General features: G+C 44.2%; 1 protein-coding gene across 1 annotated transcript in view; it reads right to left on the reverse strand.

Annotated features, from left to right (window-relative positions):
• Nucleotides 1–1,611: 1,611 nt before the first annotated feature.
• LOC115459644 (protein phosphatase 1 regulatory subunit 12A-like) overlaps nucleotides 1,612–27,338 on the reverse strand; it is a 38,763-nt gene continuing 13,036 nt past the window's right edge. Inside the window, 8 exon segments of the mRNA XM_030189449.1 lie at nucleotides 1,612–1,677; nucleotides 3,682–3,756; nucleotides 8,890–8,902; nucleotides 11,948–12,026; nucleotides 12,029–12,078; nucleotides 23,313–23,415; nucleotides 23,418–23,490; nucleotides 25,968–26,067. Coding sequence (XP_030045309.1) covers nucleotides 1,612–1,677; nucleotides 3,682–3,756; nucleotides 8,890–8,902; nucleotides 11,948–12,026; nucleotides 12,029–12,078; nucleotides 23,313–23,415; nucleotides 23,418–23,490; nucleotides 25,968–26,067 — 559 coding nt within the window.

Here is a 27,338-nt window from a genome sequence, read left to right on the forward strand (position 1 = left end):
GCGGGGGTTTCGGGTCCCCCGCCGGCACAAGCAACGCAAAAGGTGGGGTGTCTCAGGAGGGGGTTGTTGCGGGGGGGGGGGGGGTGCTGGAGGTCCTTGTGTTGAGCTGCAGCTTTAGGGGGGGGGGGGTCAACCGTTTGTTTAGGTGATTTTTTTTTTTCCTGCCCTCGACGTCATGATGTTTGACGCGAGGGCGGGGCACGGGTCTGTGGGGTGGCTTCACCACCATGAATTCACGAACCGTTCTGGGAGATTGACTGACTTCAGTGACGTCAGTGTCCTCAGAAAGTTGAGGTTGCTTTTTATTATAGTAGATAAGTATTGCCATACTGGGAAAGACCAAAGTCCATCAAACCCAGCATCCTGTTTCTAACAGTGGCCAATCCAGATCACAAATACCTGGCAAGATCCCAAAAAAAAGTACAAAACATTTTATACTGCTTATCCCAGAAATAGTGATTTCATGTTTCTCCTTTATGCTGCCCAGTCTTTAGATTCACTGAGCATTTGAACTTCACTTGATGACTAATATGCTGTATTTTAAAGAAAAAGGTTTTGATTGTCTTCCTACAAAACTTCTATTTTGTAGTCTTGGTTTTAGGACTGTTGGATTTCTACTTGTGACGTATGTGTATATGTAACTGAGGACTTGTGGATTAGCAGAATACAAATGGTTGTGATAAATCATTATTTTTCTGCCTACAATTAGAACTGAGTCAGACACACAGGTGTTAGAGGACCTGGACAGCCTGTGTTCGGCTGGTTGTCTGCTTTCCAAAATATTAGGGGGCATGCGATGAAACTACAGTGTAGTAATTTAAAACAAATCACAGAAAAAAGTTTCTTCACCCAACGCATAATTAAACTCTGGAATTCGTTGCCGGTGAAGGCGGTTAGCTTAGCAGAGTTTAAAAAGGGGCTAGACGGTTTCCTAAAGGGCAAGTCCATAAACCACTACTAAATGGACTTGGGAAAAATCCCCAATTCCAGGAATAACATGTATAGAATGTTTGTACGTTTGGGAAGCTTGCCAGGTGCCCTTGGCCTGGATTGGCCGCTGTCGTGGACAGGATGCTGGGCTCGATGGACCTTTGGTCTTTTCCCAGTGTGGCATTACTTATGTACTTATTAGGGGTCGTATCTTAATAGATTCATTAGACAACTCGAAGACAATACAAGCATCTTCTCCTGTGTTCTTAATCTTATTCAAAAATAGCACATCATCACAGGTAGGCAACGTATTTTCTTCCAAATATGTACCTGTTTCTGCTTCAGATTCTGAGTCCTCCTCTTCTTCCTCTTCACTAGAACAAATGGATTTCATCTTTCTTCTCTCTACTTCTTCGTCTACCTTCTCTTGTCCAGAGACTCTATACAAGTTGTATTCTTCTCCTGCATCAATAATTAAAGTTTCTTTGCTAGAAGAAAAGGAAATACATTTTGAACACTAATATAATGTACTTCCACCAACCTCAAGTTTTAACACACTCAAAAGCTCCTTGGCTATATGCCAGTTCTATCAAACCAAATAGTCACTTAATATTACATCAGTAATCAAGTATACATTTCAGATGTTGTTTTACTTACTTCTTTAATGGTTTTAATGACCGATTATTTTCCAGGGTGGCTGGTAGATTCAATTAGTGGAGATTTCTTTTCCCGTTTTTCACTCAAAAGCTAAGACAAAGAGGAGATAATTATATATCAGCCCTCTTCTAAAATCACTTCACTGGCTCCCTATCCGTTTCCATATACAGTTCAAGCTCATAAGTAATGCCACACTGGGAAAAGACAAGGGTCCATCGAGCCCAGCATCCTGTCCACGACAGCGGCCAATCCAGGCCAAGGGCACCTGGCAAGCTTCCCAAACGTACAAACATTCTATACATGTTATTCCTGGGATTTGGATTTTTCCAAGTCCCGTTAGTAGCGGTTTATGGACTTGTCCTTTAGGAAACCGTTCAACCCCCTTTTAAACTCTGCTAAGCTAACCGCCTTCACCACATTTTCCTGGCAATGAATTCCAGAGTTTAATTACACGTGGGTGAAGAAACATTTTCTCCGATTTGTTTTAAATTTACTACACTGTAGTTTAATCGCATGCCCCCTAGTCCTAGTATTTTTGGAAAGCGGTGAACAGACACTTCACATCACCTGTTCCACTCCACTCATTATTTTATATACCTCTATCATGGTCTCCCCTCAGCCGTCTCTTCTCCAAGCTGAATAGCCCTAGCCTCCTTAGTCTTTCTTCATAGGGAAGTCGTCCCATCCCGCTATCATTTTAGTCGCCCTCTCGCTGCCCCTTTTCCAATTCTACTATATCTTTCTTGAGCTCTTATTAACCTATAAGTGCATTCACTCTGCTGCCCCCTCACTACCTCTCCACCCTTATCTCTCCCTACACTCCTTCCCATGAACTCCGCTCACTAGGCAAATCTCTCCTAATTGCCACCCTTCTCCTCCATCGCTAATTCCAGACTCAGCTCCTTTTATCTCGCCACACCTTATACCTGGAATAGACTCCTGAGCCATTACATCAAGCTCCATCCCTAGCCGCCTTCAAATCCGGGCTAAAGGCCTACCTGTTTGATGCTGCTTTTAATTCCTAACTTGTCACCTGCTCGTAACCTTTATCTTGACTTCCTCTCTTCAATAGGTCCCTTTACCCTATGTGTCCTACCCTTATCCTTTTTGGTCTTGTCTGTCTGTCCTAATTTAGATTGTAAGCTCTTTTGAGCAGGGACTGTCTTTTCTTCTTGCTCAATTGTGAAGCGCTGCGTACGACTGGTAGCGCTATAGAAATGATTTGTAGTAGTAGTAATATAAAGTACGAATGATTCAACAATAAGACTTTAAAAACAGTCAATGCTTTCAAGTGAAAGGTATATACACATTAAACAAATAGGGGTAAAGGAGGGGCCTGTGCTAGCATCAGCGTGTGTTTTTGATGTGCGCCGAGGCCCCCTTTTACCGCAGCAGGAAAAAGGCTGTCCTTTATTTCTGAAAAAGAAGTTGGCCATGTGCTAACTGAGATAAAAGAAGTATGAAAAGTTTGTTTCCCATTCTTATCTGTTCCCTTCTCCACTACTGCCAACTCCAGACTTCACGCCTTCTGTCTCGCTGCACCCTACACCTGAATAAACTTCCTGAGCCCCTACGTCTTGCCCCATCCTTGGCCACCTTTAAATCTAGACTGAAAGCCAACCTCTTTAACATTGCTTTTGACTCGTAACCACTCACCTCCACCTACCTCCTCTCTCCTTCCCGTTCACATTAATTGACTTGATTTGATTACTTTATTTATTTTTTGTCTATTAGATTGTAAGCTCTTTGAGCAGGGACTGTCTTTCTTCTATGTTTGTGCAGCACTGCGTATGCCTTGTAGCGCTATAGAAATGCTAAATAGTAGTAGTAGTTTATCTCTGTTTGCTGCCCCGTGGGATCTATTGACTTCTCCACATACGTGGATCCTCTTTAGAATGTGCTAAGTGAACCACTTGCCACACGGCCATTTTTTTTGGGGGGGGGGGGGGGGGGGGGGGGGGGAGAGGAGCACTTCAGTGGTAGTTTCAGATTGGCGCACGGCAGTAAAAAGGGCCCCGTACTTTATATTTGCGATGGAATCCTGCAGTGTCCCACACTTATAAAACCAGTTTCCATTTAAGATGCATTACTTACTAAAGTCTGTTTTTTCTGTAACTCTTCTAGATAACCCAGAATATCTTCGTCTGCTACATCGAAAGCTGTCTGACCCTTGAAAGAAAAAAGAAAAAGCATTTATTATTTACAGCGACAGCATCCAAACTTTAGTAGCGGGGAATGAGTTGTACAGATAGAAGGCCTTCCCTGGCTGTAACTCATGAAAGAGAAACAAATCCAGAAATTTCATTGCATCAAAAGCAACACCCTGTGTAACTCTGCACATGCAATTTAAGAGAATTAAATTAAAAAAAATAAAATAAACAGCACAACCCCTTTGTGCTGCATAAGAGAGATCTCAGAATCTGTTGTAGATAGATTTGACAATGTCTCACATGCAGACCAAAAGAAAGCATGCTCAGTCATCTGGTTCATCACTACAGGAAGCTCTTGAGCCATCACTCAAAAAGATAATTTTCCCTCAGCATTCTCCTCAATTCATTTCTAATACTAGCCCAGCCTTAAAGCTAAGTGGTGAATTTATCTTGCTTAGATCACGGAAATATTTTGCTGGTAGGTTTGGCCTAAGTCGCCCCTGAATAGAGTGCAAGTTTTGGGAAAAAATAGCAGCCCATTTCATTAGAAGGGCTGGGGGAGGGGGACATGGGGGAGAGATCACAAACCTCATGTTATAGTCTTTTGTGGTATTTAGTATTGCCATTTGTTTTTGAAATCGAGCATAGCCTATGTACAAAGTAGATTACAATTATGTTAATCTCTTATAAGATCCCTTTGTGACCAAATAAATGACAAGGAAAGGGCTTTTCTTGTTATGGCACTTTTTTGGAATCAGATAGAAAAAACTGCCCATCAGGAGACAAATTTATGGCTTCAAAAGGGGTTTAAAACATGGAAATGGAGGCAAGCATATGAGGAAAAGTATTGGTAGGGGGTTGATACAAAACTTGCTATAAAGGAATGTGACTGTTTATTGTTAATTGTTTGAACATAAGAATAGACCACCACTGATGAAATCCACACAGAGGCATATTTTCAAAGCACTTAGCCTTCCAAAGTTCCATAGAAACCTATGGAACTTTGGAAGGCTAAGTGCTTTGAAAATGAGCCCCACAGTCACATAACTCAAACCAAAGAAGTGGAGGTAGCCAAGCAAAATGTTCCAGACGACCAAAGTTTATTCTCCAAATAAAATCTTGAAGGAATAACCCAACATGGACTGCGTTTCGACAAACAGCCTTCGTCAGTGTATCTCTCAAAACAGCAACCAATACGTTGTCATGTTCATGTGTTCACAACCGTATTTTTATTGAGGCGCAGCACGGCAAAATGCTCCATAAGAACCTGAACATTCAGCCTAGTATCCTGTTCCCAACAGTGGCCAATGCATGTCACAAGTACCTGGCAAACAGCAGCAATATTCCACCTCAGGGCAAGCAGTGGCTTCCTCATGTCTGTCTCAATAGCATATGGACTTTTCCTCCAGGAACTTGTCCAAACCTTTTTTAAACCCAGATATGCTAACCACTGTTACCACATCTTCTGGCAATGAGTTCCAAAGCTTAACTATTCATTGAGTGAAAAAAAGAAATTCTTATATTTGTTTTAAAAGTATTTCTAAGGAACTTCATTGAGTGTCCCCTAGGTCTTTGTACTTTTTGAATAAAAGAAAAAAAAGTTGATTCACTTTTACCTGTTCTACACCACTTAGGATTTTATAGACCTCAGTCATATCTCCCTCAGCCATCTCTTTTCCCTAACCTCTTTAGTCTTTCCTCATATGGGAGGAGTTCCATCCCCTTTATCATTTTAGTTGCTCTTCTTTGAGCCATTTCTAATTTCAGTTTATCTTTTTTGAGATACTGCAACCAGAAATGAACACGATACTCAAGGTAAGGTCGCACCACGGAGTCGATATAGAGGCATTATAGTATTTTTGGTCTTATTTACCATCCCTTTAATTCCTAGCATCCTGTTTGCTTTTTTGGCCACCATTGAACACTGAGCAAAATATTTCAGTGTATTGTCTAAAAAGGCTAAAGCGGCTAGGGCTCTTCAGCTTGGAGAAAAGGCGGCTGAGGGGGAGATATGATAGAGGTCTATAAAATAATGAGTGGAGTTGAACGGGTAGATGTGAAGCGTCTGTTCACGCTTCTAAAAATACCAGGACTAGGGGCAATGCGATGAAGCTACAATGTAGTAAATTTAAACGAATCGGAGAATTTTCATCACTCAACATGTAATTAAACTCTGGAATTCGTTGCCAGAGAATGTGGTAAAGGCAGTTAGCTTAGCGGAGTTTAAAAAAAAGGTTTGGACGGCTTCCTAGAGGAAAAGTCCATTAGACCGTTATTAAATGGACTTGGGGAAAATCCACTATTTTCTGGGATAAGCAGTCTAAAACGTTTAGTACTTTTTGGGGATCTTGCCAGGTATTTGTGATCTGGATTGGCCACTGTTGGAACAGGATGCTGGGCTTGATGGACCTTTGGTCTTCCCAGTATGGCAATACTTATGTACTTTTGTCTACAATGACACCTAGATCTTTTCTTGGGTGCCGACTCCCAAGGTGGACCCTAGCATCAGGTAATTATTATTTGGTTTATTCTTCCTAATGTGCATTACTTTGCATTTGTCCATTTTAAATTTCATCTTGTCATTTATTTCGATGCCCAGTCTTCCAAATCCTGTCTTCCTGCAATTTTTCAGTCCGCATGTGTTTTAATAACTTTGAATATTTTGTGACATCTGCAAATTTTAATCACCTGACTTTTCATTCCAATTTTCAGATCACTTATATATATGTTAAATAGCACCGGTCCCAGCAGAGATCCCTGCGGTATTTCACTATTTACTCTCCTCCGTTAAGAAAAATGGCCACTTAAACCCTACCCTCTGTCTTTTGTCCAATAACCAATTCCAAACCCTCCCTCTGTCTTTTGTCCAATAACCAATTCCACAACAGAACATTGCCTCTTATCCCATGAGTTTTAAATTTTCTCAGGTGGAACTTTGTCAAAGGCTTTCTGAAAATCTACATACACTAGATCAACCAGCTCACCTTTATCAACATGTTTATTCACACCTTCAAAGAAATTAAGCAAATTGGTGAGGCAAGACATCCCTTGCCATCCATGCTGACTATCCCATTAAACCATGTTTGTCTATGTATTCCATAATTTTATTCTTTAAAATATAGTTTCCACTATTTTGTCCAGCGCTGAATTCAGGCTTACAATCTGTAATCTCTCGATCACCCTTGGAACCCTTTTTAAAAACAGCGTTACATTGGCCAACTTCCAATCTTCAGGTACTATGAACGATTTTAACAGCAGATCAGTAATTTCATGTTTGAGTTCTTTCAGTACCCTAGGATACATGCCATCTGGTCCAGGTGGATTTACTACTCTTTAATATGTCAATTTGGCTCAGTACATCGTCCAGGTTTACCAAGATTTCAGTCCAATTCCTCCACACCGTCACCCTTGAAACCATTTTTGGTACAGGTAGATCTCTTACATCTTCTGTAAAGACCAAAGGAAACAATTCATTCAGTCTCTCTGCTATGGCCTTGTCATCCCTGAGTGCCTCTTTTGCTCCTTCATGATCTAATATGAACACCCTACCACCCAGGAATGCTAAAAGATCAGCACGCACATTCCTAAATCTTCATTTCCCCTGCTGTAAAGGTCTAAAATATAGAGTAATACATGCGTCCAGTTTTTCATACTTGAGTTCGCAAATGTGGAATGCTCTACCACTTGACCTGAAAATAATTCACAACCTAACAAACTTCCGGTAAAGCACTGAAGACACATCTCTTTGACATGACATACCATGACGACTCTTAATTAGAACCATAATTCTCCATCATCTGTTTAACAATCGGACTATTTTTTTCCCCTATATCGAACTGCCTAATTTACTATGGGGCTCATTTTCAAAGCACTTAGCCTCCTAAAGTTCCATAGAAACCTATGGAACTTAGCCTCCCAAAGTGCTTTGAAAATATGCCTCTATGTAATCCATGTTCAATATATGATTCCAATTGTATGTTCTCCCTTTTTGCTGTGCCTGAAGTGGGAATTGAACTCAGTTCCTCAGTTCCCCAGGACCAAAGTCCACCACCCTAACCATTGTTCATTATATCATCCATGTTTCTATATATATTACCAATTGTATATCTGTACTCTGAAATGGAATTAAGTCATGACGGAAAATTGAAAGCCACATTGAACCTGCAAATAGGTGGGAAAATGTGGGATACAAATGCCACAAACAAATAAATATAAGAATAGCAATACTGTGTTAGACCAATGGTCCTTGTGACTCTGGGCAAGTCACTTAACCCTCCATTGCCCCATGTAAGCCGCATTGAGCCTGCCATGAGTGGGAAAGCGCAGGGTACAAATGTAACAAAAATAAAATAGATACTATTGGAGATTCTACATGGAATGTTGCTACTATTGGAGATTCTACATGGAATGTTGCTATTCCACTAGCAACATTCCATGTAGAAGGCTGCAGGACGTCAGACTCACAGAAGCAGAAGCCTGCGCAGCCACATTGGTGATCTGCAAGGGCCGACTTGTACATGGAATAGCAACATTCCATGTAGAATCTCCAATAGTAGCAACATTCCATGTAGAATCTCCAATAGTATCTATTTTATTTTTGTTACAATTGTACCCTGCGCTTTCCCACTCATGGCAGACTCAATGCGGCTTACATGGGGCAATGGAGGGTTAAGTGACTTGCCCAGAGTCACAAGGAGCTGCCTGTGCCTGAAGTGGGAATCGCACTCAGTTCCCCAGGACCAAAGTCCACCACCCTAACCACTAGGCCACTCCTCCACTGTTGCTACTATTTGAGATTCTACATGGAATGTTGCTATTCCACTAGCAACATTCCTTGTAGAAGTCGGCCCTTGCAGATCACCAATGTGGCCGCGCAGGCTTCTACATGGAATGTTGCTAGTGGAATAGCAACATTCCATGTAGAATCTCCAATAGTAGCAACATTCCATGTAGAATCTCCAATAGTATCTATTTTATTTTTGTTACATTTGTACCCCACGCTTTCCCACTCATGGCAGGCTCAATGCGGCTTACATGGGGCAATGGAGGGTTAAGTGCCTTGCCCAGAGTCACAAAGAGCTGCCTGTGCCTGAAGTGGGAATTGAACTCAGTTCCTCAGTTCCCCAGGACCAAAGTCCACCACCCTAACCACTAGGCCACTCCGTCTGCATTCACGTAACAGCCATACTGGGTCAGACCAATGGTCCATCTAGCCCAGTATCCTGCTTCCAACAGTGGCCAATCCAGATCACAAGTACCTGGCAGACACCCAATTAGAAGCAACATTCCATGCTACTAATACTGGGGCAAGCAGTGGCTTCCCTCATGTCCATCTCAATAACAGTTCCACCAATTCCCTCACAGGATTTCTGCTTCTGATGTACCTGAAAAAGTTGTCACTGTGGCAAGTTTCTCTTTTTATTTATTCTCTTTTAGCCTTATCAATGTTTTGCATCCAACTTTCATATTGGGTATTGTGTAACACCTCTATGCAACTTCAGACACAAACTTAACATCTATGAGTTGAAAACACTCACGAGTCATTAAAACGTTTTGGTCGATATAAGGTTTAGAGGAAATCCTACATGTAAAAGATTTCTGTTTTAACTCCCATAGCAACAGCTTCGGCAGGAACCAGAAAAACAGGTCACGTGTCCTGTGGTTAGTGATTCCAAAACCTGAGCATCCTGCAGACACCTTGCTGTTTTAAGAGGACAGTAGCAACATGTCACCAATTGGAAAGTTATACGTTACTGTAGAAAAAAAGGAAGGAACAGGTACCGTGTTACAGCCTTTCACCTCCACTGGTTCAAATCCGGTATGAACAGAAAGGATTTAGAAAGATCATTTGTGCAGAATTCTTTGAGTTCTGCTATTAGACTGCAATCCGATTTGCTGAATTATTCATAAACAGAGGAAGACTATCTATACGTTAGTGGTCTGTTCATTTTTAACGATATGTTCTTGGATGATTTTAACTACTTGTCATTTATTTATTTTGGCATGCTTCACTTTAAGTACATAAGTATTGCCATACTGGGACAGACCAAAGGTCGATCAAGCTCAGCATTCTGTTTCCAACAGTGGCCAATCCAGGTCACAAATACCTAGCAAGATCCTAAAAAGGTACAAAACATTTTATGCTGCCTATCCCAGAAATAAGCAGTGGATTTTCCCCAAATCCATTTTAATAATGGTCTATGGACTTTTCCTTTAGGAAGCCATCCAAACCTTCTTTAAACCCCGCTAAGCTAATTGTCTAACACATTCTCTGACCGTCTAGTACAACATCAAAAGACTTGGAAGGCTCTATGAACAATGGTTATCCTCCCGGCATAATACAGGGTAGTAAAGTATACGACATTAATGAGTGGGCTAAAGCGATGGGGGAGGGGGGAGGGAGGGAGGGGTTTTGGTAAAACAAAAAGAATGGAACTAGTAATGTGAAACAGTTCAGGAAATGTGATTAGCAATATGGTTGTATTAGAAATGTTCTATGCTTTGATATGTTTATATATGAAAATAATAAAATAAATGGTCAAAAAAAAAACAAAACACATTCTCTGACAATGAATTCCAGAGTTTAATTACACATTGAGTGAAGAAAATTTTCTCTGATTAGTTTTAAATTTACTACTTTTTAGCTTCATTGAATGTCCCCAGCCCCCCTAGTTTATGATCGTATTTCATATGCTTGGTTTTCTACTGCTTTGAGTCAACAGTGATGGGCAACATCAAGTGTGAAATGAGCTTGTTTTGGCTCAGTTCCCAAAAAACAAAGGTCTGCATCACTAAAAAAAAAACCAGGGCTATTTGGCATAATTGGAGGCAATCAGAAACTAAACATCGCATGCTTGTGGACAGTGAAATTAGACTCCTACCCTTAGAGGATGATTGAGCTACACTGGAAGAATAGTGTTATAGTTAGATAAATTGACTACATTCCAACAGTGTCCATCTGGCACCTTTTTCCAGCATTAAGCTAAAAATAAAAGTAATTCAAATGAAAATGAAAGTGAAGGGAAAAATTTCCATCAATATATTTTGCCTTTTAAATAAAATTTTTTTTTTAATGAAATAGTAGGTAGAAAATGACATCCATTGTACAGTGAGAATTCATTAAATATGAAGAAATTGCTTAGCAATTTAACAAATCATATTGCAATTCAGTGGAATTTTCATTCAACTGCTGTTCTGTTCCTGCTGAAAACTATTTTACACAATTCTCTTCGGAAGCTGCAGCACGCTTTGAGAAATCAAGAAATTTAGACCTTGTTCAGAAACAATAAAAAAGACGTTATCCATCATATTTTACTTTATTTTTTAAAGATACTACTTTGCCAAAGAAGAGGCAGCCAGCTGTATGTGCGTGCACTATTCAGTGAATAGACCACTTGGCAGTCTACAGTTTAAGCTACTGTGCCGTAAAAAAAAAAGTTCTAAGCAAACAACAGGGCCCTGTTTACTAAGCCACGTTATGAGTGCGTTAACGTCTTTAACGCGCATTAACCATGTACGTACCTCAGGGGTGTGCTGGTAAATTTTTAACAACAGGCTCTTTCTCCAGACATAGCCAGCTCTGCAGTTGGAAGGGCCGGGGGGGGGGGGGGGGGGGGTGGGGGAGAGCAACACTTGCCTCTCTCTCCTCCCTCCCTCCCTTCGTGTGGGCACGCTAGGCATACCTTTGCTGGCAGCCAATAAATGGACTGCCACCACTCCCAACGTCTTGCTCTGAGCAGCATGCTGGAACTTCTCTCACATGCTCGAGAAGTCCCAGCCCGCTGCCCGGAGCTGGAAACAAGGAGCGGGGAGCAGCAGTAGTCTATTTACTTGGCTGGCAGGGCTCAGCATCCCCACCAGCAAAGTAAAAGAGAATTCAGCAGGGGGCCCAAGCCCACATTTTGGGTGCCAGTTGTTAAAGTAGCCATGGAGGGCCCAAAATTCTTAAAAACTTAACAACCGGCTCTTGCGAGCCTGTGAGAGCCTGCTCCAGCACACCACTGACGCACCTACAAAATCCCCATAGGCCCCTATGTGGTTAGAACGCACACTAATTGTAGGCTCATTAAAAATGCTAACGCGCCTTAGTAAACAAGCATTATAGAACTCAAGGATGCTGTGGGGGGCAGAACCTTCACAACATCCACTTCAATGTAAGTTTCAAGACGGTTGGGCTTTGTACTGAAAAGGCCACTTACCACTTTGTTGACCGTTTCATCTCGCACAAGTTTTCCACAAGAATTCGACAAGCTTCTTCTTTTCCCCAGTGAGCAGCAGCATGCAGTGGGTCCAGCCATCATAATCTTTAATATTTACATCATAGCCTGCCTGGATTAAAAGCCTACATACATGGAATTAAAAATTAGGAAAAAGCTGTACAGGCTAGTTTACCAACAGTAAGTTATTTTAAACAAGCTGCACAGATGCCAGCTTCCAACATCAAGAACAACCATCTGTGAAGCAACAATGTAACATAACAAAATTAATGTCTAGATCCTTCTTTAGACTGAGACAGGGGTGCTGGTTTTCCTTTTCTTGTGATGGGAGAGACAGTTTTGATCACAATAGATATCTATAACATGCTCTAAGGTCTCCATCGGAGCCGAATCTGAAGCCGAAAAGCCCTTGCTATAATATTTGTGGACTCAAACAGTACTTTGCTTAAGTAGAAGGCTCTGAGAAGATTTTGTCTTTTTCCCTCTTATTGTGTTCTTGTGCTGTCTTTGTTCACTCTTCAACAGTATATGTTTAATGTTAAATTTTTTAATCTATTGTTTACTCTTTTGGACATCTATGTTGGGAAGGTAGTCTATAGGGTATGATACATACCTGTAGCAGTTGTTCTCCGAGGACAGCAGGCTGATTGTTCTCACGACTGGGTTGACGTCCGCGGCAGCCCCCACCAACCGGAAGAAGCTTCGCGGGACGGTCGGCACGCAGGCCACGCCCACCGCGCATGCGCGGCCGCCTTCCCGCCCGTGCCGCGACCGCTCCCGCCAGTTGAATGACAAGCAATAAAATATGAAACACACAACTCCAAAGGGGAGGAGGGAGGGTAGGTGAGAACAATCAGCCTGCTGTCCTCGGAGAACAACTGCTACAGGTAGTATCATACCCTTTCTCCGAGGACAAGCAGGCTGCTTGTTCTCACGACTGGGGTATCCCTAGCTCTCAGGCTCACTCAAAACAATAACCCAGGTCAATTGAACCTCGCAACGGCGAGGGTACAACAGAAATTGACCTACGAAGAACAACTAACTGAGAGTGCAGCCTGACCAGAATAAATTCGGGTCCTGGAGGGTGGAGTTGGATTTACACCCCAAACAGATTCTGCAGCACCGACTGCCCGAACCGACTGTCGCGTCGGGTATCCTGCTGGAGGCAGTAATGAGATGTGAATGTGTGGACAGATGACCACGTCGCAGCCTTGCAGATCTCTTCAATAGTGGCTGACTTCAAGTGGGCCACCGACGCTGCCATGGCTCTGACACTATGAGCCGTGACATGACCCTCAAGAGTCAGCCCAGCCTGGGCGTAAGTGAAGGAAATGCAATCTGCTAGCCAATTGGAGATGGTGCGTTTCCCGACAGCGACCCCTAGCCTGTTAGGGTCGAAAGAAATAAACAATTGGGCGGACTGTCTGTTGGGCTGTGTCCGCTCCAAGTAGAAGGCCAATGCTCTCTTGCAGTCCAATGTGTGCAACTGACGTTCAGCAGGGCGGGTATGCGGCCTGGGGAAGAATGTTGGCAAGACAATTGACTGGTTAAGATGGAACTCCGCACCCACCTTCGGCAGGAACTTTGGGTGAGTGCGGAGCACTACTCTGTTGTGATGAAATTTAGTATATGGAGCATGAGCTACTAGGGCTTGAAGCTCACTGACCCTACGAGCTGAAGTAACTGCCACCAAGAAAATGACCTTCCAGGTCAAGTACTTCAGATGGCAGGTATTCAGTGGCTCAAAAGGAGGTTTCATCAGCTGGGTGAGGACGACGTTGAGATCCCATGACACAGTAGGAGGCTTGATAGGGGCTTGACAAAAGCAAGCCTCTCATGAATCGAACGACTAAAGGCTCTCCAGAGATGGCTTTACCTTCCACACGATAATGGTAAGCACTAATCGCGCTAAGGTGATTCCTTACTGAGTTGGTCTTGAGGCCAGACTCTGATAAGTGCAGAAGGTATCAAGCAGGTTCTGTGCAGGGCAAGAACGAGGTTCTAGGGCCTTGCTCTCACACCAAACGACCAAACCTCCTCCACTTGAAAAAGTAACTCTTTTTAGTGGAATCCTTCCTAGAGGCAAGCAAGACCCGGGAGACACCCTCAGACAGACCCAAACGCAGCGAAGTCTACGCCCTCAACATCCAGGCCGTGAGAGCCAGGGATTGAAGGTTGGGGTGCAGCAACGCTCCGTCGTTCTGCGAAATGAGAGTCGGAAAACACTCCAATCTCCACGGTTCTTCGGAGGACAACTCCAGAAGAAGAGGGAACCAGATCTGACGGGGCCAAAAGGGCGCTATCAGAATCATGGTGCCGCGGTCTTGCTTGAGCTTCAGTAAGGTCTTCCCCACCAAAGGTATGGGAGGATAAGCATACAGGAGGCCGGTCCCCCAATGAAGGAGAAAGGCATCTGACGCTAGCCTGCCGTGTGTCTGAAGTCTGGAACAGAACAGAGGCAGCTTGTGGTTGGTCTGAGAGGCGAAAAGATCCCCGAGAGGGTGCCCCACTCTCGGAAGATCTTGCGTACCACTCTGGAATGGAGCGACCACGTCGTGCGGTTGCATGACTCTGCTCAGTCTGTCGGCCAGACTGTTGTTTACCGCCTGCCAGGTACGTGGCTTGGAGAAGCATGCCGAACCGACACGCCCAACGCCACATACCGACGGCTTCCTGACACAGGGGGCGAGATCCGGTGCCCCCTGCTTGTTGACGTAATACATTGCAACCTGATTGTCTGTCCGAATTTGGATAATTTGGCAGGACAGCCGATCTCTGAAAGCCTTCAGTGCGTTCCAGATCGCTCGGAGCTCCAGGAGGTTGATCTGCAGATCCTTTTCCTGGAGGGACCACAGACCCTGGGTGTGAAGTCCATCGACATGGGCTCCCCACCCCAGGCGAGATGCATCCGTCGTCAGCATTTCGTGGGCTGCGGGAATTTGGAATGGACGTCCCAGGGTCAATTGGTCCGTATGGTCCACCAGAAGCAGTGAAGTGCGGCAACTGGTGGAGAGGCGGATGACATCCTCTAGATTCCCGGTGGGCCTTGGAACCACTGGGAAGCTAGGGTCCATTGAGCAGATCTCATATGAAGACGAGCCATGGGAGTCACATGAACTGTGGAGGCCATATGACCCAGAAGTCTCAACATCTGCCGAGCTGTGATCTGCTGATACGCTCTGGTCTGCGAAGCCAGGGCCAAGAGATGGTGCCCTCGCTTCGGGAAGGTGGTGGAGGACTCTCTAGGTGGTGATGGATAGTCGAGGACCTCGAGCATCTCTGCCCTCGGCTCTTCCACAGAGACCACGGGAAAGGGATGCTTATAGACATATCCCCACAAAGGAGGCAAAGGAGAGACTCTCAGGAGGTGAGAGCTTCCTCTCCGGGTGACGGCGTGGGTCCGAGGGAAGGCCCGTAGACTCCTCGGAGGAGAAATATCTCGGGTCTTCCTCTTCCCCCACGAGTCCTCATCCTCGGTATCGGACATTAGCTCATGTAGCTGAGGTCCGGTACCGGGCCCGGCTCGACGTCGAGGCACCGAGGCCTCGGTGTCGTCCGAGCGGTGGACTCCCGCGCCGGCGGGGACGGAGCTCCTCCATCGACGTCGACAGGGGATCTCCACCTGCGTGGCGGTCGAGACCGGCACCGCAAGCGGCGGCGGTGTCGACAGCCCCTGGCGCGGGCTAGAGCTCGCCGGCGCCACAGTCATCGGGCGCCGGGGGCGCAAGCACCCCCGACGCCGGCACAGCCTGGCGCATCAGCCCTTCCAGATCCCCGGAAGGATGGCTCTGAGGCACTCGTCCAGGCACGCTGCCGGGAAAGGCGGTGGGGCCGGTAAGGGCTGTCGGTGCCAGAAGCTGCTGGGGGCCAGGAGACGGCACCGAGGTGCCGGAACCCCGACGCGTAGGTACCTACACCACCGACGGAGATCTCTCCTCTCTGCGATGACGCTTCGGCGTCGACTCCCCTTCAGGGTGCACGAGGGCTCCCGGTGACGGCGCTTCTTGTCTTTTTTTCCGGTGCACGTCACCGGCGCCGGAGGGCATGGAGGAGGAGGAGGTCGATCCCCCTCGGTCTCGATGGTACGGGTCCGACAGGGTTCTGGTCCCGTGGCTCACGAGCTGAGGAGGAGGACAGGGGCCGACAGCCCACGCGGCCTCTCAACCCCACTCTCACCGGCGGGCGACGGGACCTGTTCTCCTGGGGTCGCTGCCCTCGGTGCCGATGTCTCGGGCATCGATACCGGGTACCGAAGATCCGGCCTTCGATACCGATGCCGTCGAGGTCGACGTCGAGGGGCCGGCGCAAGTTCCAAAAAGACGGTCCCGCAGAACTTGCCTCGCAACCTGAGTCCGTTTCCGGAGACCGAGACACAGCGCGCACGACTTGAGATTGTGCTCCGGCCCGAGGCACTGGAGGCACCAAGCGTGGGTGTCGGTCTGCGAGATCGGCCGGCCGCAGCGACCACACTTTTTAAATCCACTCGGGACCTTCGAGGACATCGACGGAAAAATCGCGTCGGCGAAGTCAAAGTCGGCAATGGTGGCTAAAATCACACCACGAAAAAACTAGCCGACCGAGCGGCCACTAGGCCGCAACGAGGCGTCCCCGCTAGAAGCGAGGGAAAAGGGGAGCGCGTGCTCCACACGCGCAGTCTTTTTTTTTTTTTTTTTTTTTGTAAAAGAAACGATAATAAAAGGAAATTAAATTAAATTAACGAAGCGCGATCCGCGTATACGCGATCGCAAGAATCCGGCGGCTGAAGTAGAGAGAGCGGCAAAGCACGACTCTCTCCAGGCGCGGAAAAAAAAGGAACTGGCGGGAGCGGTCGCGCACGGGCGGGAAGGCGGCCGCGCCTGCGCGGTGGGCGTGGCCTGCGTGCCGACCGTCCCGCGAAGCTTCTTCCGGTTGGTGGGGGCTGCCGCGGACGTCAACCCAGTCGTGAGAACAAGCAGCCTGCTTGTCCTCGGAGCAAAATCAATACATAATTTAATTTAGGCATTTATAGTCCGCTTAACCTTTAAATTCTAGGTGGAGAACAAATCCAGATTGGGAACAGCTTGAACACTGAAGCTGACAAAAATTGTTACAATGAAACAAGAGGAAGAACATTGTTACATTAAACAGAAGAGAACTTCGTCACATTTGTGTCAAGTCTAAGTAGCATCTTGGTAACTAAAAAGAGAAAATTAATGAAATGGCTAGGACTCTTGGTTGAACAGTAATTGTCTGCATCATTGCTCTATTTCCTTTGTAGCCCCTTGACGTATGCAGGGAGTTGAGTGGTCACTAGGTTGGGTTTGTTTGTGGTCCATAGTATTTGTTAAAAAAGCCAGGTTTTCAATTTTCTACAGAAGCACAGATAGATAGTTTGGGATTTATCTAATTTGTATTGGTAATAAGTTCCATAGTTCTGCACCTTTGCCCATCATTGTTGAATTGGTTGTTCTTTTAAGGTGGCAAATGTGGCTGTTTGGAGGTACCAGTCTGTTAAGGATCTAAGACCTCTTTTGGGTTGGTATATTTGGATGAACTTTTGTAGTTCTCCTCAAGTCGCTTCACTGGCTCCCGATCCGCTACCGTATACAGTTCAAGCTTCTCCTATTGACCTTCAAGTGCACTCAATCTGCAGCCCCCCATTACCTCTCTACCCTCCTCTCCCCATATGTTCCCACCCGTAACCTCCGCTCTCAGGACAAATCACTCCTTTCTGTACCCTTCTCCACCACCGCTAACTCCAGACTCCGCCCCTTCTGCCTCGCATCACCTTATGCCTGGAACAGACTTCCTGAGCCCATACGCCATGCGCCCTCGCTGCCCATTTTCAAGTCCTTACTCAAGGCCCATCTCTTCTCCCTTGCTTTTGGTGCCTAACCACCTTCCCATTCCTGATACCTACACTGACTACATAGTTTTTACCTTTAGATTGTAAGCTCTCTTGAGCAGGGACTGTCCTTCCCCATGTTTAAACTTGTACAGCGCTGCGTAACCCTGGCAGCGCTATAGAAATGCTAAGTAGTAGTAGGTAGTGTGGGGCTATTCCGTAAAGGCATTTAGAGCGAGTAGCCCAAATTCAACCCTTGCCTTGCAGGGAAGCCGGTGTAGTTTGGACAGGAATGGGGAGGCATGATCAACCCAGCACCCGCCTATTAGTTTAGCTGAAGCATTTTGAATGTTTTGCAACTTCCTTAATTATTTCTCTGGGAGGCCTAGGTACATTATTAGGATAAAGGTCATAAAATTTTCTGGACGTGGCTTCCGACTTCCAGGACTTCCTTTTAAATTTAACTTTTGGTTCAGAAAATCAATGTAGTACACTCCTACAGTTTTGTTAGCTGCCATTAACAAAGCTCACCTCACATGGGATGCCTAAGGAAAACAAAATCACTAATGTGAAATATTTAAATCAAATCAATAAATTAAAGAAACCCACTCTCCCTAACAGATTTTTTATGGTTTTGGGCTTATATAAAGAGAACTATAGGAGCACCAGACTATTTACTCACCAGCATAGGAATTGGCCTGGGACTCTGGTAGAGTTTTCCAGTTTACATCAACATTTTAACAAGCTACAGATTACATGAATTTTTAAAAATGAAGTAACAACTGAACTTCAAAGTGTCCTGAACTCTTCAAACATGTGCCAACAATATTTCTTTAAGGGTGGATTTCATTCAAAAAGGAGCCTATGGGGGAGAAAACCAGTGCCTCAGTGGTAGTATGAGGACCTGGGTTTGATTTTTGAGGCAAGTCTTCAGACCTGCCAGGGCTGGAAATGCTACACATCTGAAAGTGAGGAGGAGGAGGAGGAAAGTACTGGACCAACAGAGAAAGACACTTGCAATGCAATCACAGAAATAAAGAGGTTTGAGAGGAGAAGGTGTGAACTGGCAAGGGGGAGATGCTAGATGGGAGGGACTAGAAAGGAGAGAGACAGGAGACGCTGGACCACATTCAGAGGCTGGGAAGCATCTGTTGTCAGACTCAGTTTTGCTGCACAACAATCCAAAATTAGTGTGCAGCACTTTAAAAAAAATAAAAGAGTGCACAGCTACACAGCTTAGAGGAAATATTGGTCTGGAATGACAGGATGAACCAGGGGCGTATCTGCGTGGGGCCACAGGGGCCTGAGCCCCCGCAGATTTCGCCCTGGACCCCCCTACCATCGACCCTCTCCCCCTCCCTCCCACCCGCCACCAACCCGTCGCCGATCTTTGCTGGCGGGGGACCCCAAGCCCCCGCCAGCCGAAGTCCTCTCTTCCGTGCAGGATGCAAGTTGCAACGCTTCGCTTCCTGTTCTTCTGAGTCTGACGTGCTGCACACGTACAACGTGCAGGACGTCAGACTCAGAATTTGGAACTCAGTCTGACGTCCTGCGCATTGTACGTGCAGGACGTCAGACTGAGAAGAACAGGAAGCATTGCAACTTGCAGCCTGCATGGAAGAGAGGACCTCGGCTGGCGGGGGGTTGGGGTCCCCCGCCAGCAAAGGTAAGTGACAGCAGCGGGGGAGGGGTGGCGGCGGCGGGAGGGGGTGGAGAGTGTCATTGGTGGCGAGGGGGGGGTCTGGCAGTGGCGGGGGGGGGGGGCGCGGGGGGGGGGGGGCTAAAATGTGCCCCCTCCCTCTGGCTCTGGCCCCCCCTACCGCCAGTCCAGATACACCCCTGGGATGAACCACTGGGCTAAGTAAGACAATATACCCTGCAACATCAGCATCTCCTCTGGCCTGAATTATCAAACTTGCAATGTTTCACAAAAGAATGCAGTGAGGACCAACTGGCTGCTTTGAGAATCCACAGGATGACTATTCAAGCTTCTGCCCAAGGAGTGAGTGAGCTCTGCAACCCACTGGAACAACTTTCTGACTGAGAAGTTAAGTTGCACTTATGGCCTTCTTGCAGTCCATGAAACAATACAAATAACCTGTCTTAAGAAAAAAAGTTTGTGATCTCAAAGTAACGCAGGAAGACTCTGCATGCATCCATCTTAGGAATAGTTTGGGGACCTAACTTTTCTGATTGGAAGCACAATCCCCCGATTTAGATGAAAGGGAGAAACCACGGTACTGTTCAAATGGAAATGGAGTCAGCTGAAAAGGGCAGGTAAGGATCGCTGTAAGAAGTAGCCTGCAATTTGTATACTCTCCTGGCCAAACAAAGCGCCAAAAAAAAAAAAAAAAAAAAAAAGATGTTTCAAAGAAAAAAAATAAAAGAGCCCTCCGTACCAGATGTCCCAAGGAGAGCACAATAGCTCACAACAGGACCTGAATTTATTATTATCATTTATTGCATTTGTACCCCACATTATCCTACCTTTTTGCAGGCTCAATGTGGCTTACAGAGTGTTGTTATGATGTAGTCATTACAGGATCTTAAGTACAATCGATAATAGGCTGAAGGTAAATGGATCTTAAGTACAATCAATGATAGGCTGAATGATCTTAAGTACAATCGATAATAGGCTGAAGGTAAATGGGGTTTTAGATGGAAAGGTGGTAGGTAAGGTAGTGTGAGAGTTTTTTTTTTTTTTTTTAGTGCACATGAGTGGTTTAAGGAATGATTTGTTTCACTGAGGATTGTTTTTGTAAGCTTTGTTGAAGAGATGTGTCTTCAAAGATTTGCAAAAGTTGGTTACATTATCCATGGTTTTCAGGACCACGGGTTATGCGTTCCATATTTGTGTGCTTCTGTACGCAAAAGTAGTGGCATATGACTGGTTTGTATTTAATTCCTTTACAACTGGGAAAGTTCAGGTGAGGAATTTGCGGGCCGATCTTTTGGCGTTTCTGGGCGGTAGGTCCACTAGATTTAACATAGAGTGGGGCGTCTGCGTGGATGATTTTGTGAACAGTTGTGCAGATCTTGAACTCCGTTCTTTCAGCGGGAGCCAGTGCAGTTTCTCTCTTAGGGGCTTCGCATTTTCGTATTTAGTTTTTTCCAAAAATGAGTCTGGCTGCGGTGTTCTGGGCTGTCTGGAGTTTTTTTTAATGGTCTGTTCTTTACTTAACTGCCCTCCAAAAAACAGACCATACCTAACGGACAAGCCAAAGGGCCATAAAAAGCATACTGGGAATATTCCTGGCTGCACCACCTGTTATACTGAATGTCATTAGAATCTTCAAGTCTCTTCCTCCATCTGCAGATAGGGGGTGACATAACCCACTAGTCTGGGCTGGTCTAGCAGGAAAAGAAATCCCATATTTCAAGATAGTCAGTGCTCATTTTGGACCAGGCTTAAGGATCAGATGAAAACAGTGTGCAAACATGGTTTTCACCCATTTTTTGATTCAACTAGAGAATAGTCAGTCTTGCAGTTTTCTAAACGATATCATGGGTGATCAAGCCTGCAAAGGGGAGGGGGGGGGATTCAAAATGCAGGTCAGGGTAAGCGGAAAGTGTGTCAGCTGTTTGACCAAAGATTATCAAAGGCTAGGTGAATATTCTACTCATACTTCAGAAGATAGCATCTGAAGTTGCAATGTGGTTGAGGTTTTTTTGATTAAACAAGAGGGGGCTCAGTTTGTAACTGTTGAAACATCTGAGGATTCTAGTGTGATGCACAATATCTAAAATACACAATTAAAAAGGATGGCCATCATACAGTGTTCACATGTAGGTTCAGTGTCAGAACCACTCCATGATCTTGTGGATTTATTTTAAAACTTTAAATGTTTCGAGTGCTTCATTTGTTCACATCACTGCACATTTGTCTAAGACATGGGTAGGCAACTCCGGTCCTCGAGAGCCGCAGGCAGGTCAGGTTTTCAGGATATCCACAATGAATATGCAGGAGATAGATTTGCATACCATGGAGGCAGCGCTTGAAAATCTATCTCCTGCATATTCATTGTGGATATCCTGAAAACCTGACCTGCCTGCGGCTCTCGAGGACCGGAGTTACCTACCTCTGGCTAAGAGAAATGCGCCGATTTATTTTTTACACTTCTAGTGCAAACATTGTTGGTTACTTTAGATATCGATGCACTATATATGCCAACATCCCTCAAGAGTCAACCTTACAAACAGCTGGGTAATATCAGATCGGCCTTCATCTTCCCACAGGATTCCATATCTTCTGTATTATCTAACACTTTTTCCTTTGAGGGTATTTGCCAAAAAAGATGGCATGAAGTGGCAGCAAGAATGGCTCCCTCATTAGCTAGTTTATATGTTACAACTTAAAAAAAAAAAGTTTTATATCCTTCTATAGATTGCCAATAATTTTAAATGGTGTTTTTAGAAGATAGAATAGCATGTCTGCTTTCAAAGCAGAGCTGTATACAAAAGGATAACAGTTTTGCCAGAGATGTTTTGCAATATGCTAGTCGTATTGGAATTATTATTAAAAAATACAGAAGAAACCTGTCTTCGCAAAAACAACAATAATCAAAAACGCGAAGATGACGCAAAAAAGAAAAAAACGCCCCAAAAAGAAAAAACAAAATACTACAAGAAAGAAAAATGGGTAAAGGACAAAAATATAAACAAACTTATAAATGTCAAAAAAAGTAAATCAAAAAAGACGACACAAGCAAAATAAAAAAAACTAAATAAATTTATTAGGGTGATAGACTCGACACAGCTGTGTTTCGGCCCAACTGGCCTGCGTCAGGAGTCTGTTACACCATATATGTATTATCTGGTAATGTCAATCCTTGGAGGGTATTCAATTAAACGCAACTTTGTTCAGTAACACTCTACCTTTAAAAAGGCTGTGTGCACGGTTTGACCAAAATCGCTGTAGAAAACTCTGGTGCAGGAAATGTGTGTATAGCTCATTGAAAAAACAGACTCCTGACGCAGGCCAGTTGGGCCGAAACACAGCTGTGTCGAGTCATATCACCCTAATAAATTTATTTAGTTTTTTTATTTTGCTTGTGTCTTTTTTTGATTTTCTTTTTTGACATTTATAATTTTTTATATTTTTGTCTTTTACCAATTTTTCTTTCTTGTATGTAAGTCGTATTTGGAATACATATTGGACCCCTGCTATTCATGGTTTATTAACAGCATAACTGAGAGGGATAGGGAGGGCTTTTGTAACACCATTAAAATTTATTGGTGTAATAAATCCAAAAAAATATGGAAAACGAGCCTGGATAAGAAAGGGTAACCGGACAGTAAATACAAATCAATGTACACACAGATCATTCACAAGAAGGACTAAGTTATAAGAACTGAAGCTGCATTTCTTCACTAGTCTGTAATGAACGGCGGGGATAATTAAGTACACCAAAGCCAAGAACAGAAGATCCATGTGGCCAACTTCTAGACGTCAAAGCTCTAGGTGAATTATTACATAGCTAAAGATGAAAACATGACATGGGATAAATGAAGACTCCAGAAATTAAATAAACTTACTTTAAAACTTCTACATATCCTTTAGCGGCAGCTACATGAAGTGCTGTACCACCCGATTTTAAATGCCTGACATCCTCGATACGGCCGCTGTTCAACCACTGCTTGCATCTCGAAGCATTACTCTTTCCTCCTCTTTTCGAGCTGCTTCTACATCGATTCCTGATTGAAAGAGAAAGTTGTACTTGTAATGATATGAAAAAAGTGAACTGTCCAAACTTACATAAGTATTGCCATACTGGGGAACCAAAGGTCCATCGAGCCCAGCATCCTGTTTCCAACAGTGGCCAATCCAGGTCACAAATACCCGGCAAGATCCCAAAAATGTACAAAACATTTTATACTGCTTATCCCAGAAATAGTGGATTTTCCCAAGTCCATTTAATAATGGTCTATGGACTTTTCCTTTAGGAAGCTGTCCAAACCTTTTTTAAACTCCGCTAAGCTACCGCCTTTACACATTCTCTGGCAACGAATTCCAGAGTTTAATTACACGTTGAGTGAAGAAAGATTTTCTCCGATTCGTTTTAAATTTACTACATTGTAGCTTCATCGCATGCCCCTCTAGTCCTAGTATTTTTGGAAAGCGTAAACAGATGCTTCACATCTATCTGTCAACACTCATTATTTTATAGACCTCTATCATATCCCCTCAGCCGCCTTTTCTCCAAGCTGAAGAGCCCTAGCCGCTTTAGCCTTTCCTCATAGGGAAGTCGTCCCATCCCCTTTATCATTTTCGTTGCCCTTCTCTGCACCTTTTCTAAGTCCACTATATCTTTTTTGAGTTGCGGCGACCAGAATTGTACACAATATTCGAGGTGCGGTCGCACCATGGAGCGATACTACTGTATAACATTTTATTCCTCAATTATAAATCTTAGCCTTGCACGAGAAAAGATACAGAAAAAAAAAAGCAGCTTATGTTTTACATAGAGTTTTGTGGTTTGCAAAACCCGGCTTCAGGCTGTCGCCTGTTGCATCTTGCTACATAGTATATGAGATAATCTTGCTTCACCATCAGTATCTGCAGTTTGACCTGGGCTCATCTGTCTCCAGAACATCCTGACTGAAGCTGCAGATCTCAGTTGCTCTTACTAAGCAACACTGCTCACAGGTCATAACTCTTGGGACATGTGAACGATTTGTTTTTACATCTTTCTAACTCTGCAATACAAAGTCATGGACGTTGGCACCTATAGTTGAACTTAGTCAGGAACAACAGCATGTCAAGAAACTACAAAGGCTAAGTCTGGCCTAAGAGCCACTTCTACAGTGAAGTGAAGCCAGAAGTGTTGTTGGAACAAGTGTACTTTAAAAGTCTTATAAAGCCGGTAACTGTGGCGGGCTCTTTGAGCGTTGCACTGGGATAGGGGAGGTGGGAATGGGTAGGGGGAGGAGGGGAGGTTCAGGATTTGGCCAAAGTTTCGGCCTGCCTTTCAGACCGCTGCCTGGATGTCCAACCGGCATCTGAAACTGAACATGGCAAAGACTGAGCTCCTTGTCTTTCCACCCAAACCCTCTTCCCCCACTTTCCGTCTCTGTTGACACGCCCTCATCCTCCGTCGCTTCAGCCCGCAATCTCGCAGTCATCTTCGACTCCTCCCTCTCTTTCTCTGCCCATATCCAGCAGACAGCTAAGACCTGTCGCTTCTTCCCTATAATAATATTAGCAAAATTCGCCCATTCCTCTCTGAACAGACCACCCGAACCCTCGTCCACTCACTCGTCACCTCTCGTCTTGACTATTGCAACCTTCTTCTCACTGGCCTTCGCTTAACCATCTATTCCCCCTTCAATCTTTCCAAAATTCTGCCGCACGTCTTATCTACCGCGTGAACCGATACTCTATCACCCCTCTCCTCAAGTCACTTCACTGGCTCCCGATCCGCTACCGTACAGTTCAAGCTTCTCCTTTTAACCTTCAAATGCACTCAATCTGCAGCCCCCCAGTACCTCTCTACTCCTCTCCCCGTATGTTCCCACCCGTAACCTCCGCTCTCAGGACAAATCACTCCTATCTGTACCCTTCTCCACCACTGCTAATTCCAGACTCCGCCCCTTCTGCCTCGCATCACCATATGCCTGGAACAGCCTTCCCGAGCCCATACGTCATGCGCCTCCCTGCCCATCTTCAAGTCCTTACTCAAAAGCCCATCTCTTCTCCCTTGCTTTTGGCGCATAACCACCTTCCCCACTCACGATACCTACACTGACTACATAGTTTGTAACCTTTAGATTGTAAGCTCTTTTGAGCAGGGACGGTCCTTCCCCATGTTAAACTTGTACAGCGCTGCGTAACCCTGGCAGTGCTATAGAAATGCTAAGTAGTAGTAGTGGAGAGGTATTAAATTCTGTATAAAGCTAAGCTGAGGAGATTGGGGAGAAATGTCAACATAATTGGATGATGACTTGAACTATGTTGTTAGCCTGTAGACGGCTAAGTCTGGGGAGGGGGGGCTATTGTGGGGTTAGGGAGAAAAGCTGTAAAATTCCAAGGATGCTAACTTGTATTGAGTTCTTCATATACAGCATGATATGTTTAAAGAATAACACAGTGAACGTATTGAACAGTTGTGATATGCTGAAGTTTCAATAAAAGCGTTTAAACATAAAAGTCTTATAAACAGGGGTTCCCATTACCTTGTCGATTTACTTCATTTGAAGAAGTTCTTCCATTGCTTCCTCTTCAGCAATGTCTAATGGAGTGTCACCTTCACTGTTAACTGCTCCTACATTTGCTCCATGGTGAAGTAAATACCTGTGAAGAAAGACAAATAGTGAACTCTTCCATGTGAATCTGGGTACCTCAGAACTTTCTTCCACCGACATAGCTAAAAGAGAGAGATCTATGAAGATAGGAAGGTTAACAACAAAGCTGATAACCCATATGTCAATTTCTAGAACAAAGTCTTCGGCTAAAGATCCAAATTAGATTAAAACGTGTACTTAGGAAAACATGCTAAGATTTTGTTTAGAGAGGATTTATGACTGAGAGTGTGTTTAGAGTTAGCATTGTGGAACATCAGAAAATTTCAAAAGGAAAGGTTCTTGAGCATTAAAAAAACAAAACACCACCATACAAATCTATATACAATTAAGAATTAAAAGAAAGAGCTAACCCAAAATCCTTAACATAGGTATCTTGCTGCACCATGCCAACCAAATCAGGCTTTTGTTTTAAAAACTGTAGTAGTAAACAAACGTGCCCTGACCATCTTAAGCACTTTAGGCAGCTTTAACAACATCCGATACCAATATTAAAAAAAAAAAAAGTAACAGAGCAGAGGAGATAGGAATAACTAATACTACAACCCATGACTAAAGGGGGAAAAAAAAAAACAACAACTGAGAACCAACTTCACACCCTTACCCAGTTTTAAATAGTCAAGTCCTAAATGTAGAACATACAATAACTCATTCTACAGGGTAAGACTAGATACAGTAATTCCTTTATCTGTTTCAAATTTAGTTAGGACCTTTAGTACAGATTAAAAAACCACAGAGGATGAAACACGTCATTCATCAGGTAGGGAGAAAACCCAGGATTGCAGTTAGGCCAATACATTCCCATGTAAAGCTTTAAAAATTAAAACCCAAATCTTACACTTTATGCAAGCAGCAATAGGGATCCAATCTAAGAGAAATAGGATTACATCTTGAGCAACCAATAATCAATATGAATTTTGGGAAAAAAATTATATAGACAGAAAGGAAAGAAAACAGAAGCAACAGCTACCACATTCTGAACTGACTGTACGGCTCGCATTGAAGAAGCCAGCTATCAAAAATATAAAGCACTGCCATAATCAAAAGCAAAAAGACAAGGTCTGAATGACCAACCAGAAATCCAACCATAGATATGGTTTCAAGACACACAACATTTTATTTTGTTTTAAATTACAAAAGATCTTGCCCAAGTTCAAAAATTGAGAACCTTAAATGATACACCTGAGCTTCAATGGGAGCAAAATAAAACAGTAAACCCTACACAGAAAAGCCAAGCTAAAATAAATAAAAATAAAATCTACC

The sequence above is a fragment of the Microcaecilia unicolor genome, unplaced genomic scaffold, assembly GCF_901765095.1.
Source record: "Microcaecilia unicolor unplaced genomic scaffold, aMicUni1.1, whole genome shotgun sequence".
NCBI classification, from domain to species: Eukaryota; Metazoa; Chordata; class Amphibia; order Gymnophiona; family Siphonopidae; genus Microcaecilia; species Microcaecilia unicolor.